This window comes from Onychomys torridus, chromosome 12, assembly GCF_903995425.1.
Source record: "Onychomys torridus chromosome 12, mOncTor1.1, whole genome shotgun sequence".
In the NCBI taxonomy this organism is placed as follows: domain Eukaryota; kingdom Metazoa; phylum Chordata; class Mammalia; order Rodentia; family Cricetidae; genus Onychomys; species Onychomys torridus.
Window position 1 is genome coordinate 2,065,222 of NC_050454.1, and position 21,414 is coordinate 2,086,635.

The 21,414-nt window shown below is 50.4% G+C and overlaps 1 protein-coding gene across 1 annotated transcript; it reads right to left on the reverse strand.

The window, feature by feature from the left end:
• Positions 1–378: 378 nt before the first annotated feature.
• On the reverse strand, positions 379–20,275 carry LOC118594230. The gene is made up of 3 exons (XM_036204061.1): positions 20,222–20,275; positions 19,034–19,767; positions 379–1,889 (listed from the first exon to the last, which is right to left on the reverse strand). Exons 1-3 carry the CDS (start codon positions 20,273–20,275, stop codon positions 1,823–1,825), a joined length of 855 nt encoding a protein of 284 aa, XP_036059954.1. The 3' UTR covers positions 379–1,822.
• Positions 20,276–21,414: the final 1,139 nt, after the last annotated feature.

Consider the following 21,414-nt stretch of genomic DNA (forward strand, 5'->3'; position numbering starts at 1 on the left):
TACAGGACCATCTCAAGAACCTGTGGTTACTTCCTGCAGCCACTTGGCTACCCTGAAACCCTTCAGTCCCTGTGTATGGGTCCTCCCCAGCTCTTTAATGATCTGTCCAGCCACATGCCAGTTCAGCTACTCTATTAGTTCAGTATGGCCAGCCACCAGACACTATTCTCAGTTGAGATGTGCTGTGTAAAACACAGACCAGAGTTTGGAGAAATAGCTTGTTAATTTTTATTTTGTCTGCAAGGGTAGCACTTAGGATCTAAGGTAGAAGGATCGTGTGTTCAAAGCCAGGCAGGGTTGGTAAGCTCAACTCCAGCCCAAGCTACATAACCAGACCTGACTCAAAAACTCAAAATGAAATTGTGTGTGTGTGTGTGTGTGTGTGTGTGTGTGTGTGTCTTCCATGTTAAAATGGTAATGTTATGGATAGATTGGGCTGAATAAAATACATCATTTAAAATTATTTGTTTCTTTTCACTTTTTTTTTTTTAAATGCAGCAGCTCTATAGTGTGGTTTCCCTTGGTAGCTTGCAGTGTGTTTCTAGTAGATGCTGTGCTCTGGGGCTCATGCCGTTTAATGTACCAGGGCTGGGAGCTCCATGCGGCACAGTGAGCCTGCACTGGGAGCCCCATGAGGCACAGTGAGCCTGCACTGGGAGCCCCTTGCACACAGTGAGCCTGCACTGGGAGCCCCTTGCACACAGTGAGCCTGAACTGGAGGCTCTATGCGGCACAGTGAGCCGGGTCTGGGGGCTCCATGGAACACAGTGTGCCTGAGCTGGAGCTCCACAGAGCACAGTGTGCCCAGGCTGGGGGCTCCATGGAACACAGTATGCCTGTGCTGGAGCTCCACAGAGCATAGTGTGCCTAGGCTGGGGTCTCCATGGAGCACAGTGAGCCTGATCTGGGGCCTCCCTTTCAGTAATACTGTGTGTCACCTTGCAAATCTGTTCCCTTTCACACTGGATGAAAGTAACTTTAGTCACTGGGAGAACCAGGGGAACAGGGGGTTGAAAGTGGACAGCATAAGCCAGTCAACACTGGTTAGCATCCTTGCCTTTTCTCACAAATCAAATTTCCAACTTCCTTATGCAGTCGTTCTTGAGCCTGGTGACAGCATGTCACCTGGGTAGGCTTTAAAATGTTCCCATGCCCAGGCCCCTTCTGGTCAGGGTAGGCCTGGATACCAGCAAACCTTAACGCTCTACTGCAGAGCCGAGCGAGAACCTCAACGTCCTAGAAATGCCGTTTGCTCTCACCCTAGTGCTCTGGCCTACATGTTTTCCATGTGGGGTCTTTAGAAGTTTGCACAGTTTTTGTGCCACTTTACAGGATAAGCAGGATTTCTGAGAGCTGACCAAAGCGTGGTACTTCATGCTTTTCAAAAGGCTCCTCACCACAGCCCTGTTCTGAAGATGAGGAAGCTGGGCTGGAGAAGGTAGAAGGGCTGACTGACTCACTCTGTGGAGAGGAGTCAGGGAGGAGCTCACCAGAGGTGACTCTGACTCCAGAGTGTGAGCCACTGGTCACCAGACCCGCTGCTGCTGCTGCCGCCTTGAAATTCTTGAGTAAATGGAATATAAACAAAGGTGGACCCTTCCTGTTTGCAGCAGGTCTCCAATCCAGTCAGCAGGCTTTGACAAGTCGTGAACAAGCCTCAGAGCACCTGGGGTGGCCAACGGCACAGACTGGCTGAGGATGGAGACATGGTTCAGAGGTGGCCAGGACAGCCTGAGGCTGCCTCTCCAGTTTTCTCACAGATGCAGGACGGTTCTCAAAAGGACAGCAGGCAGATGACAAAGTAGCTCCCACGGCTTCTAACCTAACATTCTTTCCCAGCCAGGTTCTCCTGACAGTTCCTTGGACGAGCTCTGTTGGCACCCCAGGTCCTGCAGGATCAAGAAAGCAAGTAGACATGCTTCTGGGGCTCCTGGGTGGGTGGAAGGGGCCCCAACCCCACATTAATTGTGCTTCCCACCAACCCCCCAGGCTTCCCCCTACTCTGTTGCAACCAAGCGCTGCCTGGGTTTTCTGGACCAGCTCTGAGTCCACGTAATTTTATTCTTGTCAGAATAGGTGGTGCCGAATGCTCATTATCCCACCAGTTAGGAGGCCTCTGAGATAAGGGGATTGAGAGGCCAAACTGGACCTCACAGGACCCCACCTCAAAATAAAACAAGAGAGGTCTGTGTGATTCAGTATTCTGCTTTCAAAGACTTTATCAAGTGAGAATGCTCTTAAATGAGGACTTTCTCTCCCCTGCCATGACGGAGTGTGTCACCAGCAGGATTCTGAAGTGGGGAGCTGGGGAGGTAGCTTAGGTAGTGGTTGGTTTAGCTCAAAGCCCTGGGCTCACTCCCCGGCATCACTGAAGTCAGATGGTGCACACTTGTAAATCCAGCACTCAGAAGATGGAGGCCACAGGATCAGAGATTCAGAGTCATCCTAGGCTTCATAGTGAGTTGCAGGCCACTATGGGCCACAATGAGACCCTGTCTCAAAACAAAAAACAAACCAAACAAACAAAAAAATAAAAGGAGTGGGCACTATGGATTTTTTAAATTTGATGAGCACAGACTGTGCTGGGGCTCCACAGAGCACAGTGTGCCTAGGCTGGGGGCTCCATGCACATAGTGAGCCTCGTCTGGGGGCTCCATAGAGCACAGTGTGCCCAAGCTGGGGACTCCTGAGTTACCACCACAGGGCTGGCAGGTGTTTTGCCTCCATGTATATCTGTGTGAGGGTGTCGGGTGCCCTGGAACTGGAGTTACAGAGTTACAGACAGTTGTGAGCTACCATGTGGGTTCTGGGAACTGAACCTGGGTCCTCTAGAAGACAGATGGTACTCTTAACCCCTGAGACATTTCTCCAGTCCCTTAGAATAGTTTTTAAAATAAAAAGGAAGGAAGAGAGGGAGGGAGAGAAGGAAAAGAAGCAGGAGACAAGGGAGGGATGTGAGAATGTTGCCAGGGTGTCAGGAAACTCCAGTGAATCCTTTCTTGTTTAAGGCCAGCCTGATCTACAGAGTGAAGTCTGGGACATCTAGGGCTATGCAGAGAAACCCTGTCTTGGAAAAAAAATCAATCAATTGATTGATTAATTAATTAAGTATGGGTGGCACATGTGCCCCGTCACATGTGGGTGTCAGAGGATAACTTGTTGGGGTCAGATCTGTCAGTCCAACATGTGGGTCCCAGGGACAGAACTCAGGCTTGGCATTTGTATCCTCTGATCATCTTGCCAGCATTCCTTTTCTATTTGCCGAATTTTCTATACTCGCTTTTGCAATATAAAAATATTCCCAAGTTCCTCTGGTGTCCACTCTAATAAAACTCACAAGGTTTGTCCATATTCCGTCCTCTGAGACAGCCGGCTCTCCTTGCGCCCTGTGCTTTCCTAGTGATGACGAGAAAAGAGATGGCCAGCTCGATGGATCTGCTGCAGAGTTTACAGTGCCAGCCCTGTGGTGGTGACTCAGGCTTTCCCCACAGCCAATCTGGCGCTGGCCTCCTCCTCGTCCAGCGATGAATTCACAGGCAGGCCCCTGTCGCTGTGCATGCAGCAAAAGGGAGGTGGGAAGCCCCCACTGCCGATGCCTTGTCCCCCTGTGGGCCCAAGCTCTAGAGCACACCAACCTTGACACTTCCTTAATGGGTCCAAGGGCAGGGCAGCCTTATGGGCCTCCTCTGCAGTGTGCAGGAGTGGCAGGTGTCCAGAAGTACAGCTTCCCAGAGTAAACACGCCTTTCCTCTGTGGTTCTTTCTTCTTTTGGGGGTGGTTGGTGACTTCGTCTCAAAGCTACCCAACCCAATCTGCCAAGTAGGCCAGTCCCCAAGTAGAGCTGACAAAAAAGTGGAGTGGTTCTTAGCTTTGGACCTGGTCAGACTCTGGTTTGAGTCTTGTCCAATTTTACTACTAACTGAATTAGGACTCTTGGGGAAATCACATCACGTGGTGTCTCATCCAAGAAAGAGTTTAATAACAGTCCCACAGGGCTGTGATAAGGAAGACACAAAAGACAGCATTTGTAAAGGGCCTTGCACAGGTTCAACAAACCTTCAGTCTCCTTGGCCCCCTGCCTTGGCTCTCGGGGGGCAGGAGAAGACCCTGGACTCAACTTTGGGAGCTGGCCTCTCTTGGGAGAGCCATGTGAACTCAGGCTGGCTACTCAGCCATTCTTCTCCGAATTTTGTGTCATTGGCTCTAGGGGTGTGTTACTTTTTTTTTTTTTTTTTTTTTTTTAACCATTCTGACCAAGAATCTGACAGAAACAAGAAAGGAAGGGATTATTTGGTGTATGGTTTTAGAGGACTTAGCCCATAGTGTCTTGTCCCCATGTGCTTTGGCAGAACTTCCTGGTAAGACTGTGCGTCACTAGAGACTTGGTGTCCAACTAGGAAGCAGAGAAAAAGGACAGGAAGCAGTCCCGGATAATGTGCCCCTAAGAACTGCCCCCCATGACCCATTTCTTCCAGAGAAAGCTTCCACAGCCTCCCTGAACAGAGCCACTAGCTGGAGACCAAAGGTTCAAAACCTGCCTCTGAGGGATGTTTTCTATTTCCTCAGGACCAAGGTGCATCCTTTCCAGGGGAAGGGAACTCGTTCTTTCCTGGGTGAAGGTTGTGATACTGTCCCACAGGCCCTCTCTCTTGGCCACTGGTGGTCAAAAGAGTGAATAGTGACCATGATCACATCAGACCCAGGCTCCTGACCTGGTGGTGGTTCTCTGAAGCACACACACACACACACACACACACACACACACACACACACACACACACACGAGCTTGGCAGTGTACTCTACACTCAGACAATACGGTGGTGATCATAATAATGGTTGTCGTGTGGCACTCCATGGTTTGGAAAGCCACGTTCTCATGCTGTGAGTGGTATCTCAAAAGACCACTTGGTTTCAAAAGGCTAAAGGATGACACAATGTGAGTGGTTAAACCTTACCCCTGAACCCCAAATCCTGAAATTAAATTCGAGAGCACGGGGTATGTGGCTCAGTGGTGGCATGCTTGTCCCGCATGTGGAAGCCCTGGGTTCCATCGTCCGCAACGAAATAAAAACACCAGAACACATAAAGATGTAGTAGGGCCCAGCTATGCAGAGTCCCTGGAGCCCTCTGAATGAACCCCTGTACACACCCCAGGCAGCTCCTCGTGATTCTCTTAGTAGAGAAAGTGAGCGTTTGGGCGAAAGAGAAGCAGGTCGCTGTCACACACGCTGGTGTCCGTTGGAGAGGCCTTTGGGACAAGGGAAGCGGTTCAAGAGTGTGGAGCTTCTCTGGCTCCACACCTGCACCTTAAGGTGGCTTTCAGCAGGACACGATCCAGTACTCTCCAAAAGTCAGCCTCAACCTTTGGGACAAAGAAACCCAAGTTCCCTGCCTCATCTCTCTTCTATGTCGTCCAGCCACAGCGGGAAGAGAAACCCCAGAAAGGTTTTCCAGGAAGCAAGATGCTGCTCCCAGCCACCTACACTCATGGGCACACCAAGGGAACTCCCTCTTCAGTCTGGAGCCCAGGGACCTTGTTGGCTCCCTGATACAATGGGTGGCACAGGTGCAGGCTGGCTAAGACCAGAGGTGCTGATGGCCTAGCACAATCCCCACATTCCTGCTTAGGGCTGCCTACTCAGGGGGAGTGGGGAGGGTGGGGTGGGAGTTGAGGGCAAACCCTGTGCTGAAAACCTGGATTTTCCAAATTCTTACTTGAATGGCGGCAGCGGGGGTGGGGTGGGTGTACCCGGGCTGTGTGTCCTGAAGCCACCATCAGTTAAATTTTGCCACTGCCCTTCCCTTCGCCTAGAGACCAGCTGTGCAGAGGCACTATTTTCAGCATGAGCAGCAGCAGCACAAATGCCCAGCACAGCCAGCCAAGGTCCTGACATGAAACCCTAGCCCCAGGTCTTCTGGGCCCCGGGGTGCAACAGGCAGACCCTCAGACAAGGCTCTGGATCGTGCACAGCTCTCTCCCCGCTGGTTCCTATCCCAGCGTTACTCTACTCATAAAATGAGACGTGTCTTCACAGGGAGTATTTGTGGATGTCTACTATAAGTCAGGCGCCGTGCAAGGCATTGGCAGTACATTGGCAGTCCATCGCTGGTTCCCACAGGAGAGCTGTGCTGGGTAGGGAAAGAGCATATTGTGCTTCTTGCTGATAACATTAGCTCTTCAAACACTGTTTTCATGGGGGCAGAAATGGATTTTACGTATATATTTTACAGGGAAACTTCCAGAGGCCTCAGTCTGAGCTAGACCTGTGGCAGCCATGTCCACAGTAGACATAACTTCTCCAGAGTGGTCATCTATAATTCACAAGTGTCCTTCTGTTCCACTATTTTTCCCATCAAGAGTGCCTTTTTAGATGCCTGTTTCTCGGCATTTCCCTTGCTTGTTCAACAACTGAGGTCTTTCTTGCCAGGAGAGATTCCAGAACCGGCTATGGACTAGCTGGCCACTGGAGGCCCTGGCAAGCAACCCACCAGGGCTGTGGGTCCCAAAAGGAGCTGCCAACAGAGTGCAGGGTTTCGGGGAAGGCCACTGGTGCCAGCGGGAAGGCAGGAGCTGGCTGGCCAGAGGCCTTCTTCACGGCTCAATGCCGCGCGGCTCTTGCTTTTATTAGCTTTGTGAGATTTAGATCACTCAGTATTAGCCACAGGTTTTGGGGGTCACAGCAGAGGTTAGAAAGAGTTCTTTCTCCATGAATCACACTTCTCTAAGACGTGAAACCCCTGAGAGGAGTCAGCTTGCTTTATAGAGCTGGCAGGAGGGAGGGGGAGAGCAAGAGCTCATGGGGAGCTCTCCTGGAGAAACTTCTGGAAGGCTGGACAAAGGAATTTGTGGGTAGGAGAGAAGCCAGAAGCAAAGATTCTCTGGGACAAGTTAGGTTGACTGGAGCTGGCAAGTGGGCCTGCCACGAGGTTCACAGATCCTGCTGGCCTAGAGGACAAGGCGCGCTGGCTTGTGTAGCACACGGACCGCAGTTACATGTGGCAAGTCTGTGTTTCCTTATTCCTCCCTGGATTGAGCTGGTGACTTCTCAACGACATCTGCAGAATCCTCTTGATGGCCTCGGAACAGTAACGTGCTTGTCTATGCTCAGGTCTGTCCACTTCACAATTACACCTGAGGACACCCATGTCTTCGTAGCTTTTGCTTTCCAGCCGAGCACGAAGTCTGTAGCCACCAAACACTCATGGGATGGGTGAGCGGAGGCTGACAGAGTTCTTTCAATACTGTTGGAGACTGTCACGGGTAGGCCCGAGCATTGCGAGACCAGGGAAGCTTTAATTTCCTTAAAGGAAAAGTACGATAAAGTTCCGCCCTCCTGAAGACCCAGATGGCCGGGCTGGACTTTAGGAAGCCGTCTTGGTGGGGTTTATTCTTTCAGGACTTCATGTCTCACTTGCCAGCCCTTCTGTCAGCTCCAGAAGAAGCCCCCAGTCCTACAGGGCAGCAGCCACTCCTGCTGGTCTTTAGAAGGAAGGGAGCACAGGGGTCAGTGCGCTGGGGAGGGAGTTGCTCACCTCACTAGAGAAGCAGGCTTACAGAGGGAGTACCAGGGCAGGGCTGGCCTGGGAATGGCCCTCTAGCCTACTCCTAAGTTTGGTTCTTGAACAGAGCAAGGGTGGGTGCCTACTCCAAGGTCACACAGCTTGTAAGATACCTAAGGACTCCATTCCTCAGCTCTCTCTCCACGCTTGTGTCAAGCCATTTTTTATGCGTCTGTTTGTGTGTTCATTTACTATTTATTTATATGTGCATTTGGTGTTTTGCCTGCATGTACATCTGCCAGGATGTTGTATCCCCTGGAACTGGAGTTGCCGACGGTTGTGAGCTGCCATGTGGGTACTGGGAACTGAACCCAAGTCTTTTGGAAGAACAGCCAGTGCTCTTGAACACTAAATCTCTAGCCTCAAGCCAAGCCTTTCAAAAGCCCCCCCCCCCCCCCCCCCCCCCCCGCTGAGCTTCAGCCAGCATTTGGGTCACAGGTGAGGAGGACTCGGACATGACTGTGTATTCTCGGGCCACCCCAGTGGCTGGCCTGGGCCTCTCCGCCCAGTGTCTTCCCCAAATTCATCTGTGTGCTCTGAGGCCCTGCCAGTCCCCCAGGCCTGGTGTAAATTATGACCCCAGGGTGGATCACAAGCCTTTGCACCCCCAGGCTCTTGATTGGCCATTCTGGCCTCTGGGCTGTCACAGGCCCCGAGGGCTTCAGTTCTTTCAGGACTAGCCAAGCCTCCTGCTCTGCCTGGGGGCCTGCCACCTGCAGCCACTGTCTATGTATGGTCGTCTCTGCCAGGATGTCTAGACATCCTCGCTGTACTGGACTCATCCACCATAATGCTGCCCATCCTTACCCACTGGGCTAAAATGTCCGTCTGGTCATGTCTCGTTGTAACACGTTCAAGTCCTCTAGCTGGCAGCTCTCAGAGTTCCTTAGTGCCCGACTCCTTGCTTTGCTTCTCTGTAACAACGCTGAGCACCTGAGGGAGGCACACCGATGTGAACAGACACCTTATTCTGCATGGGCACCTTGGCTCTGAAGAGAAGGGAAGTCCAAGATGCAGCTTTCCACAACTTAACACTGCTTCTGGGAGCCCAGAGAACCCAGGAAGAGCACACCGTGTTCTCTTTCCAGCCAGGAGATCGGGATCCTAAGGATGGCCTGCTCAACAATGTCCTGTGGCCTGGAGAATCCATCTGTCCTGTCTCCTCACTGTTTCCCCAGCTCTAATCTGAAAAATGCCCACACCTATCACCCAAACTGTGGTCAACACATGCATCATTTTTGCTGGGTCCCAACAATCTTTAAGTGAAATGTGTGGAGAACCCTCCAGGCAGGTTATGTGGCATCTGGGGCTCCAGAAACCCTTTCTTGAATCCTACTTCCTCCCCAGCCTTCTGGATGCTGCAGAAAACCCTGTGCGGAGTCCCTGGGAAGAAAGACCCCTGTCTTAAGCCCGCCCAGGCCTGTTCTTCCCATAGCCCAGCCCTAGCTGGGGCAGCCCTGTGGCCAGTTGGTGGCGCCACCCAGCCCCTGCCTCAAGCTGCCAAGGTTGGCAGCCTCATGGCCACGCTGCACAACTCTGCGCCTCTCCTCCTCAGTTTATTCCTTCCAGATACACAGTTGCTGCTTTTTATTTGGATCACTTTTCTGTGTTATGGCATTTGGGTTGTTTTTCCATCCCTCCCAACCCCCGCGGCAGATTCCTAAGAAGACTAGTTTTTTGAGCAGGCTTTGAGCACATCTGCTCTCTGGCTGTGGCATTCCAGGAAGGTCCTGTTAGGGGTCTTAGGTCTCAGGGTTGGATGTGCTGGGCTGTGGAGGCTATGGGCGGGGTCCAGTGCCTTTGGTGGTGAGGTCTGCAGTGGACATGCTCACCACAGCAGCCAGGGTTAGGTCTCATGGGCCTGAAGGTTGCCAGAGCCCCAGTGCGGCTATTTGCCAAGTGCCTGGCTCTGCTGGCTATGGCTACTGGCTCTTAGCTTACATATGTGTAGGACAGACTTTGGGCATAGAAGACACCAAGGCCCTCCCCAAACAGTGTCTCAGACTCCGTATTGGTGAGATAGAGTGGGATACTGAGTGTGGTAACCGGTAGTGGAGTCAGTAAACACTTGCATACTACAGATGTGTGGCACAGGTTCAGAAGTTCCAAGACCTCTTGGTTCCATTCCTGAGTTTCCCACCAGTCCTTCACAGGACTGTTTTAAGAGTTAAACAAGTGAAATATGAGAAAGTACTTTCTGGCACATAGTAAATGCTCAATAAATGTTTTAGCTACTATGTGTGTACGGAAGGCAAGGAATCTCCATTTGGGGTGGTGCTTCTTGGACTCTGGTATGTAAGAACTGTTTGTTGAAAGTGCTGGTTTCTGAACCTCACCCACAGACATTATGACTCAGCATGTCTGGGGTGGGCTTAGGAACTGACATCTGAATCTGGAGTCCTTAGCAATACTGACATGCTGGCCCAGAGTCTGCTGTGGAGTCATCAGAGTTATTGTTGGTGTGGTGTGGTGTGATGGTGGTGGTGGTGGTGGTGGTGGTGGTGGTGGTGGTGGTGGTGTGTGGTCTGGAGGAAGGTGGTAGGTGTATGAATAACTAGGACTGGGAAGGACTGAGTTGTTTCCTGGGCTCTGGCACGTCCTTCAATATGGCTTTACAAACAGACCAGAGACCTAAAAAGTAGAGTGGTATAAGGCCAAGGGGCGGCCAGGAGCTGCTCCAGGCATGGCTTGGGGCTGGATGACAGAAAAGATTTGTTGAAACTTTAAGAAATGGAGGGGCATGGTCCAGCCTAGTGATCTGGGCAGAAGCAGCAGGGTGTCCAAGCTGAGGGCCCAGTAGATGGTTAGGAGAGTACAAATTGACAGCTCACTCACAGCCAGCAAGGCAGAAGGTCTCTGTCCTGGGATCAGCAGCAGAATCAGGATGGGGAAGAAGGGAGACCACTCCCAGACAGAGCAGCGTGCCTCAAAGCCTGGCTCAGCCAGATTTTAGGAGCCGGCTCTGCAAATGTATCCAAGCAGGAGCTGGGAATCACTGGGTTTGTTTTTCTCTGCTTTCTTGCTTTCTCGCTCGGTCAAGATCTTTTAGAAACTTTGCTTTGACTGAGCTGAAGAAAGAAGGAAGCATGCTGTGAGAAGGTTGAGAGAAGGGCTGGTAGGCCAGTCGCCTTCTTGGAAAGGAGACTGACCACCATGGGACTAATGGCACCAGGTCATGCCCCGTGGGGACAGCTCCGAGAGTACCTTTCAGGCAGGTTAGATCTACACATGAGCACATGCATGGTGCATGGAAACACCCACAGGTACAGATGAATATTTCTCTGTGTGCATTCACTTAATCCGCTTAACAACCACCATGTATTTACTGAGCGCGTACTACATACCAGGCCCTGTCCTAGTGGCTTGGGATACACACAAGAAGAAAATGAAGACCCCAGGGTCTTACAGTCTGCAGAGATTTTGCAGTCTGAGGGGATAGACATTTGTTTGCATGTGTGAGTCCACTGTGCCCATGTACACACAGGATCAAGAGGAGCATGGGTGTGAACATGCAGCCTGGGTTAGGAACCATCTGCCATCTTCCAGCCAGGTGATCTGAGGCAAAGCATTGGCTGAAAACCATCTCTCACTCTCATAACTGTTGCTAGACTAAATGTGCAGACTCGCAGGCGTCTCCAGGCAAAGTGTCTGGCTATGGCCACTGCGAAATGCTCAGTTCTCTTTAGGTTTCCTTTAGAGTTGGAGGGGAGACCGTTCTCTGTGTGTGCGTTGTAAGGTGCCACGTGTGTCCATGGGGTGGGAACATGTGCATTATTCTCCAGTGAGAACTTCCTCTCCTCTGGATATAGATCGGGTGCTGTTGTGATATCCAATATTAAAGGTCCCATTCAAGCAAAGATGGTAACTAATGAGGGAGAAAGCCTGGCTCCCTGGACTCAGCAGGATTGACCCATTTAAGCCCTGACAGGCCTGGGAAATCCTTCCAGCTGAGATGAACCTTGGTAGCTTCCAGTTCTGCTTTTCATTCCCTTAAATAGCCCTTGACCAGCCCCCTGTTGATACCCACCTAAAACAACCCAGCTTCTCTTGCCCAGTCCTACAATGCCCTGGCCATGATGCTTCCTTCTGAGACCTTCTCCGAACCCCCGATGTGTAGGAGTCAATCTAGAAGGCGGTCTAGGCCCCAACAGGCAGGGAGCAGGACCACACTGCCTGGTGAGCACCCTGGTGTCCCCAAGACCCTTGCTTTCTTTAAGAGCATCCAAGAGAATGGAGCTGTCCTGTGCTCCATGCCCTCCTAAGACAGAGCCATGGTTTGGGTTATGTCCCCTGGCAGGATGACTCTGGCATCCCCCGATCCTAGGTAACCCTCCCCTGTCTGTCTTCCTGGTGTTCACTGATGTCCAGGTGAGCAAGTGAGGCAATGTACCTACAACTATAGCCACCTCCTTGTCCCCAGCTAGCTCTCCCTGAGCAGGGCTCTTGTGATTAATAACTGCCGCATCCCTGTTGTAACCCTGGCTAGAAAACACTGGGCTCTGCCTCAACTCCCCATCTCATGTCCTACACTTAACCAGTTATCAAATTGTTTCTAGTTACTTGCCCCCACCAGCCCTCTCCCACCTCCTTTTGTTGCCACAATTACCCTGGTGACGTTGTCACCTCTTTTCCTCCACTTGCCCTTCCTACCTCCAGCCCATCCATCAGCCCATCCATGTCCCTCCAGCGCCATCGCATGCCCAGTGCTCTCCTCTTCCACTGCCTCCCAGCTACTCTCTCCATCCCCAGACTCAGTCCTGAGGGGTGTCCTTATTGTTTCCAGGACATGGAGCACCACCCCAGCATGCTAACTTTAGTAGATAAAGTTGTCTCTCTTGCCTGGAATTCCTTCCTCCCATCCCAGGCTCTTACCAAAATCCCCAGTCTTTAAGCAGAGATCAGCCCTGGCTTTTTTCCACCTCCTGTGGCTTTTTCCAGCTTTGGCACTTAGGACAATTAGGACCAAGAACTGCTCAAAGTTGCAAGCAGTCTGTTAGAACTAGTGAGTTCAACTCTCCTCTGAGGTGAGTTGCTGTTTTGGAAAAATCGTCACAAACCAATGACTGAATAGTCACTGTTGGCATGAGCAGAGGCTGATGGCTCTGGCTCAGCAAAGCCTGGGGAGAGGACACTGCCTTCTCTTCTCTTCCCCTTCCCTGGAGTTTGAGAGCTGGGGAGGGAGGGAGCCTGAATCTGTTTCCATGAAAATGGCTGTTTTCTGCTAAAGTTTGGTGTGTTGCTGTAAGAGATAGCAAGCAGAGACAAGTGGCCTTCCTGGGGAGGTGGGAGGGACCCATGACATACTGTGACATGGGGAGGGGGTGTTGAGAATACTGTGTCCATCGCTGCATGGAACCTAACGTGTCTTTGAAGTCCTTGAATTTCCTAGAATCCTAGAAGAGCTATGTGGTGCCAACAGGGAGGCATCATCCATGAGTGCTGGAGACTCACAAGTCCCAGCAGGATCCTTTGAGCGACCCCCGTGAACCCAACTCAGAACTGCAGTGTACAGATGACTTTGTGGCATCAGGCAAGCTACCCCATTTGGGAGCTCTCAGAAATAATGAAGGAATCACCAGGCATTCTAGTCCCAGCACTTAGGAGGTGGAGAGAAGCAGATCAGGAGTTCAAGATCATCCTCAGCTACATACAGGTTTGTGGTTTGTCTCAGAAACTAAACAAACAAACCTAAACCCAACGATAAGCCTCAAGAAATCTTGAGAGAATATTCTATGACATAACGCTGTGAATTGGAGCTCACAATTAATACCTCAAGTCAAGGGCTGGAGAGATGAACAGCAGTAAAGAGCATTTGTTGCTCTTGAAGGAGACCTGGGTTTGATTCCATGCATCCACACAGCAGCTCACAAAGGCGCCACAGCTCACAACCGACTCCAGTTCCAGGGGATCTGATGCTCTCTTCTGGCCTCTGAGGGCACTGCATGCAGGTGGTGCACAGACACACAGGCAAAGCACTCACACACATAAAATTAAAAATAATCTAAACAAGCAAACCAAAACCAAACCTCACAGGTCATTTATACTCCAGGCAAGCAAAAACCATCATACACTGCTAATCTATGGCTGCTTCCCAGTGCTGTCAGTAGAGATAATTCAACACACACACACACACACACACACACACACACACACACACACACACCCCACACCATTTTTTTTTTTTTTTTGTATTTTTATAAAACCTTCCAATTTCCCCACCATTAAGCATCCAGAATTAGGACAGCCAAATTCACAGCGAATATTTCGCCTTCCCTTCTTCTCTGGGCTCAGCAGAAGCTGTGCCCCACCCACAGTGTGTCCTACAGGAACTCTCAGCCAAGGTTGGACCTGCAGTCAGTGCAGACTGCCACATCAGCCTTCCGCCCCCAGCTAGGAAACCTCTCCCATCCACCCCTCCCACTGACTCCTTCTGCTGGAGCTGTCTCCCCACACACCTGGCCTTCAGGCTTGTCATTTCCTCTGCACAAGCCCCCCCCCTCCCCAGCACACACACACACACACACACACACACACACACACACACACACACACACACACTCATACTCACACACACACACCTGTAGTCAGCTTCTGCTTCCTGTTTCACTGTGATTCAAATGCCACTTCCCAGTGAGGAGTTCTCTGCTGAGTCCTCTAAGACTGCCCATCTTCCAGCACTCTCCCCAAGTCCTCACCACACAGGGCATTGCCCCGCATGCTAGCTCTGGAAGCCTCTCCTCTTTGCTCTGGCCCACGATCTCCAGGAGGACAAGGATGTTTATCCATTTTGCTCTCTGTTGTTGTCTTATCACCTGTGTGCACATTGGCCATCTAGAAGTTGCTCAATACATATCTGTTGAGTGAGTGATACATGTCTTAACAATATTCACCATGTAGCAGATATGGGGACGGGGGAGAAGCTTTGGTAGCTCCTTTATTATGGCTAGTCTTCCACGTGTTTTCAGGTAGGTAGCACTGTCAAAGACGACACCCCAAAGTGGGAGAGGTTAAAAACCCAATGGAGGCCAACTTGTCCACAGGTAAAACGGGGTGGGGGGCATGTAGATATAGATGTTCAAGGGGCCAGAGGTCTGCGTTTTACTTTGGTTTCAGGTGTGGATGCTCCTCCCTCACAACATGAACACAAGGCTCCAACAGCAGGTCTGGAGGTGTGTCAGGGGCATCATCCCTCAAAAGTGGGCCTCCCTCTCCATCAGAATCCTCAACCATGAAGCCATCTGCTCAATGTTTCTGTTTCCCAGTCCAGTCCAGATGCTCAGGTTGTAATACAATGAGCAGTACCCTGCTGAGTAGCCAAGGCATTCAACTTGAGTATTGAGAGAATGGTAGAAATATTCTTTCCCGTGGTTTTCTTATGGGATCTTAATGTTGACAGTGTGGAATCTGTCTCACAGGGCTGTTGTGCGGATGCATGAGACCATGTGGTTATCATTCTGAGCACCATGCCTGGCATACAGGCTTAGTGGACGCTAGCTGCTATAGTTATTGACTGGGAGGTGGCCAACGTCTGATTTCAGTTGGTAGACTGGAGTATGGGGTATGGATTTCACTGACCCGTTTCAATCATCCACTAAACTGTTTCCTGGATCTGCACTGAGACTAGGATTCCTTGTTCAAGGTCACATGGCCGGGACTTCTAAAAGGCCTTGATCAGGATACTTTTCAGGATACCCAACTTCCTTATTATGCTTGTTTCTGCCGGGAGGTAATTGTTGCCATCTTTGCTGGGCTGCACAATTTGAGGTATAATTTACATAAGTATCAATTGCCACCATGACCAAGGCATGAAAAATAATTACCTCAAGTGGAAACTGGGGTTGGGCCTATGAATGGAGGCCTGACTTGTGTGAGTTACAAATGAGCTGCCACTTCTGGAGCAATATGTGCCTGCTGGATCTTGGGACAGCTGCAGTCAACCCGAGGCTGTTTCCAAACACCTGCTATGCAAGTTCCAATAGGTCATGAGTCCTGACTCTGGCATCAAAATCCCTGAAGAGCTGGGTGTTGCACTGCGCCTGTAATCCCAACACCAAGGAGGAGTGTGAGGCTAGCATGGGCTACATTGCGAACTCCAGGCCAGGCTGGGCTGCATACTGAGATGCTGTCTCTGTGGGCTGGGAATGCAGTTCAGTGGTAGCATACTTACCCAGCATGCCCAAGATACTGGGTTCAATGTCCAACACTACCAAATAAATCCCTGCTAAGTGTTCTTACAGCTGAGGTATCTTCCCATTGTCCAATATAGAAGGCACTGTCTTCAGTTTCCCCTGTTGGCTTTGCTTCCTAGCTGTACTTGGCAGGACTTTCTTCCCACTCACGTGAATGACCATGAACAATGGGTTTCATCTCTTGCCCTTACCACGGCCAGTATCTGCTGCACACATGGACCCAGGGGCCATCTCTTAGTCCTGAAAAGTTGATGATGGCATCTGTGACATGGGAGGTCTTTCATCCTGAGGCAAGGGTACAAATTCTGCCAGCCTTTTCTACTGCCATCTGGAAGCAACCCTGGGAACCACGTTTCCAGGTCACAAATATTACTGTTGTTCAACAGCATGAGAGACTAATTTGGGGCTTACTAGAAACGGGAGGCTAAAGACTGAGGAACCATGGTCTATGAGGGTAAAGTGAAAACTGAGCAAAACTACAGGTTCTAGATGGAATCAACACTCTGAGAACACAGAAAGTACCCAAAGCTTGGATAGAAGATCACCAATAAACAGTGCCCCATCTTTATTTTCCTGCCTTTACCCTTACTGTAATTACCATAGAGAGAGAGTCCTTGTTTGTATCTCCAGAAACACTGTCTGGAGGACAGACGAGTCTGCGATACCCTGGGACTGGAAGGAGTTCTAAGAAGAAAATCTACAATAATGTAAAGCGCAAACTCCTGACTAAGACTTCAGCTCTAACCCTGTCCTGTCAGGCTACCTGTGAGAGCTCCGTAGTCTCCGAATGTGTGGGATTAGTGAAATAGAAGATCCTATCTTCCCTTTAAGATGGTTACATACATGGAGAGCATAAAAGAGCTGGTTTGTCTGGGGAATTGGTAAGTGGTGTTACGGTCATTAGTGTATCTAGAATGTAGATATTTAGCAATACTTTGCAGTGTGCTTGTAAAAAGTAGTGGAAAATGCCCTTGGCCTGTAAAATATGTTTAATGAATGGTACTTTTGTTAGTCTTGTCTCTGCCAAGTCTTTACACGTTTGACCTTGAGCAAAGCCATTTTTTGTCACCAGTAAAATTCAGAGCGCTTTTATTCTACCTGAGTCCTTTAAAGACTGAGTGGCAGCTGAAGATAATTACACACAACTCGCTTGTATACTGACAGGCAGAAATGGGGACACCGTGCTGGAATGAAACACCCTGAAGCGGGCACCAGAGACTTGGGTTCTGTCCTGACACTTTAACCAAGTGACTGCAGGCAAAGTCAAGTGACCTGACCCTGCATGCTAGCGCCTCTGACCTATGCCTGGGAGAAAGTACTGCTCCTTGAAGGCAAAGGCATTCTTCCCATTTTAATTAACTTGGTACCCAGCAAGGTCACCTTCACATGAATTACAAACTACTTGGTGGCCATTTTTAATCATTAGCGAACTGCCTACTGGCGGATTTTATTCTGATTTGGATCTGATTCATTGAATCCTTGAGCTGAAGTCCTAAAATATGTTCCTTGACAAGCTAACCATACTTAATGTTACTTGGACATAACTGGTATCAGAAAAGTTTTGATAAGTAGAAAGCTTTTCTAGTATGGCTGCTTTAAGGACATAAGGACACAGTTCCCTAATGCCCATCTCTAGTGGGTCCCACTCCTTTGAGGTTCCCTGTTTGTATTTTCTAAAGTATTTATTCCCAGAGCGAAGGTGGGTGGTCTACACTGCAGAGGCCAGGGGCTGATCTCTAATCTCCATGGGTGTCTACGCGTCCCCACTAAGTGGGAAAGCAGCAGACTGAACACAGAACAAAAGCATGGGGCTTCCTGGTGCCGGAGACAGGTCTTGAAGTGGGGCTTCTTGGCTGGAAGAGATATGTGTTCCCGCTATCTATATGATATTTCAGGCATTATTTGGCCTCGGAAGGCTTCGATACAAGAGAGGCCCTTATAGAGTTGAGCGCAGGAAGGTAGCCAGGGCCAAACTGGTCACGGTCACAATCATTGTGCTGTCTAACCCACTGCTATGGAACAGGCACTCCAGGGATTGTTGTGTTACTGAGAATCATCAGTGCTCTTATTACATTTTCTGGACCACCCCAACCCTCCACCACCTTCCTTTAGTCCTTCCCCTTGCCTCCTCCAAAACCTAAGGGGATTTATTAATGGTTACCTCATGCTCGCCTCATTCAACCACCTCAGTTAGATTACACGTCTTTTTGTAGCTTTTCATTCATTGTATCATAATTTCCAGTTTATTTACCTTTCCCACCAAACATAGGACACATTCTATTCCCAAATGCCCGAAACGGTGTAGCACAAAACGTAAGATGCTCAATAAGTTTATTAAGTGTGCCAGGATATGCTTCTCATTTACTGCATTTTATTTTTTTCTAGATCACTATAATAACTAAGCAAATAGAAGCACATACCAGTAGTTTTTTTTTTTTAATGAAACACAAAAAAATGTTAGAGGCTCCGCATCAAATAAGCTCTCCGGTACCAGGTCAACCTGCTGAGTTCCTTCAAGTCATCAAGGACCAGCATCACGGCGCTGCACAGTGCATTCAGGATCACAGAATAAAATGCAATGTTTTTCAACTCATTTTACAAAAACAACAAAACTCTATAGGAAAAAGAACAAACGGGCTCACTTATAAACAGCAATTTAATATATTCAAAGTAACAAAACCTAGCAAGATACAAGATCTAAAAACTAAAGTTCCAGTTTTCTCAGAAAACGACACTTACTGGGTCCTCACTGGCTGCCCTCACCAGCACTGGGGGGAGGGTGGCCCTCACCAGCACTGGGGGGAGGGTGGCCCTCACCAGCACTGGGGGGAGGGTGGCCCTCACCAGCACTGGGGGGAGGGTGGCCCTCACCAGCACTGGGGGGAGGGTGGCCCTCACCAGCACTGGGGGGAGGGTGGCCCTCACCAGCACTGGGGGGAGGGTGGCCCTCACCAGCACTGGGGGGAGAGTGGCCCTCACCAGCACTGGCCCAGTTGACCTCGTACTGCTCGGGACAACACCGTGGTTCTTTCTTCTGAAGCCTGGCCGCGAACACCTGGGCTTTCATCTCGGTGATTTCCAGGTAGCTTTGGGGCCTCCAAGAGCATTCCTATTCCGACGAATGGGTGTGAGGCACCTGTCTGTAACTAAGGTGTCGCTGCTGAACAAAACCTCCCCTAACACGCCTTTCTGGGGACCCAGAGAGAAGTCTTTCACGGAAGCACACACGCCCCTCCCCAGCCGACTCAGCGTCTCCCAGAACCGAGCTCCCCGGTGCTATTACCTTCCGTGTAGATAAGGCCCGTGATTATCACTGAGAGAACTAATCTGGAGCCATCTCTTCCCAGAGCCTCCTCCAACCCCTCGAGAGGTTTTAACCTGTTGGTCAAGGTGTGAGCGTGGTTTCAGCTGGAAAGCAAGGACGTTCTGCGGCCCTGGGGGCGATCTTGCGGTGCAGATCCTCCGGTCTCCCAGGACACGTTTCACCGTCTCGGAAGCGTGTGACGAGGCTCTTCTCCCCGCGTCCTCCACAAGCCGAAACTGCACGGGGCAGGCGGCCGTCCGATCAGTCGGCGCTGGGAGGCGGCCAGGGCCTGGGCTCGAGTCCCGGCCATCCTGCTCGCCCTCGGCGGGAGGAGGCAGGGCGGGCCCACTCTCGGGCTTCTGCCACACGCCTTCGGGCAGGCGGTGCCCGGCGAGCCACCCCAGAGACTGCGCGAACAGGCCAGGGAAGACGGCGGCGGGAGCACCGGGAGGTCGCGGCGAGCTCCACGCCCGCCCACGGCCGCGCAGCCGCAGTCCGCGCTCCCGGCTTCCTCGGCCAAGATGGCGGCCGGGGCGCCGCGCGCAGCCCCTCTGCTGGCTCCCAGGCTGGCGGCGTGCACCGGCTGCTGCAGGTGCGGGCGCCGCGGGCCGTGTGTGCTTGTGCCTGGGGGTAAACGCCGAAAACAGCCACTCATGGTGGGGAAGCTGCCTGTCAGTGCGAGAGCTAGCACAGAGTTTCGGGCACACACCCCCCTCCCCGCCAAGTGCTTATCTGAGATGTTGAGGCTCACGTGCGGCGTGCATAGAGACCGGGCTGGCATGGTAAGTTAGGAAAGGGCCTCTGAGAGGATGCTAGGGACATTAAACTTTATCAGGACACCCGGGGAAAGACTGCAGTCTTTGTCTCCGGCCCCGGTGGCATGTGGAGAGGATGCTTATTAGAGTGCGGAAGAGCATGTTGGAGGCAGCCCGCAATACTGGTCAGTGGTTAATTGCAAGGTGAGGACAGCACACTGCGGTGATGAGAGATCAACCGAGAAAGCACATACCACGCGCAGCAGCGGTTGGTGACTGGCTGGCTGGAGGAAAGGAAACGTTTCCCCCCAATCAAAACTACTCTCATTTCTCCCCCTTTTAACCTCCCAACCCCAGCTGTCTCCCACTTCGCATCCCTCCTCCTCCCCAGTCCGAAAATTCCCTCTCCTACCAGTATCTCCATCTTTTCAAATCCTATCCACTCTTCAGGGCTAAGCTTAAACATCGCCTTTCCAAAGTCTTCTGTGGAGGTCATGCATAGAATTTATTTGCTGTTGTTTCTGAGTCGTCACAGCAATTATGCCCGTTTAACATCCAAGTACTCAGTACTCACTGCTATTTCTGAATCACCATAGCAGTTACATTTATTTAACATCCGTGTGCTGGCTTTTGTTCTAAAAGCATTTTCTCCTGTATTCTATTCTCATTAAAGCACTGCTGTTATCACCTACATTTTACAAATGGTTGTATTTTTCCTGTGGCCTTTGCTATTTGCCGACTGCTTAATCTTGGACAAGTTAACTAAAACTCTTTGCCCTTCAGTTGCATTATTGATTAAAAAAAAAAAAAGTATAATAAACCCATCAGTGGTGGCGTACACCTTTGATGCCAATACTCAGGAGCAGAGGCAGATGGTTCCCTATGAGTTCAAGGATAGCCCACTCTACAAAGTGAGTTCCGGGACAGCCAGAACTGTTACACAGAGAAATTCTGTCTTGAAAAACCAAAACCAAAACAACATGTAGCATGACCCTGTCTCAAAAAAAGAAAGAAAAGAACTTTGAAAAATATATAGCCATTAATATCATATGACTTACGAAAACTGGAGTGTGTGAATGAGGCAGGAAGATGTTTATTATAGTCTAGCTTGAGGCATTGTTAGTTAGCATTGTGCCAAACGTTTTATGTACAATATAATTTAGTCCTCCCAAATCCCTATTAGCAAAGTATTATTATCCTCATTTTACAAATGGGAAAACAGTCACAGAGAGGTTAAATTACCTGCCTCAAACCATTCATCTGTTCTGTGCTAGACTGGAAATGCAAACCCAGATCTCTGAAGCCTTTCCAGGTTCATGATCACCGGCTGGACTGCCTGCTAGTGCCCTTCTTAAGAGACAGTGCCGAAGATAAAATAATGCACCTGTTGCAGCAAGATTGTTCAAGGAAAGATGCAGGAGGATGTCTGGGGAAAGGAGCATGCAGGGATAGGATGAATGGAAAGCATGTTAAAAAGACAAATTAGCAATAATTTAGATGGCTTTAAAAATACTAACAATACACTGGGAGGCGGTGATGCAGGTCTTTAATCCCAGCACTTGGGAGGCAGAAGCAGTTGTGCCAGCCTGGTCTACAGGACAGGCA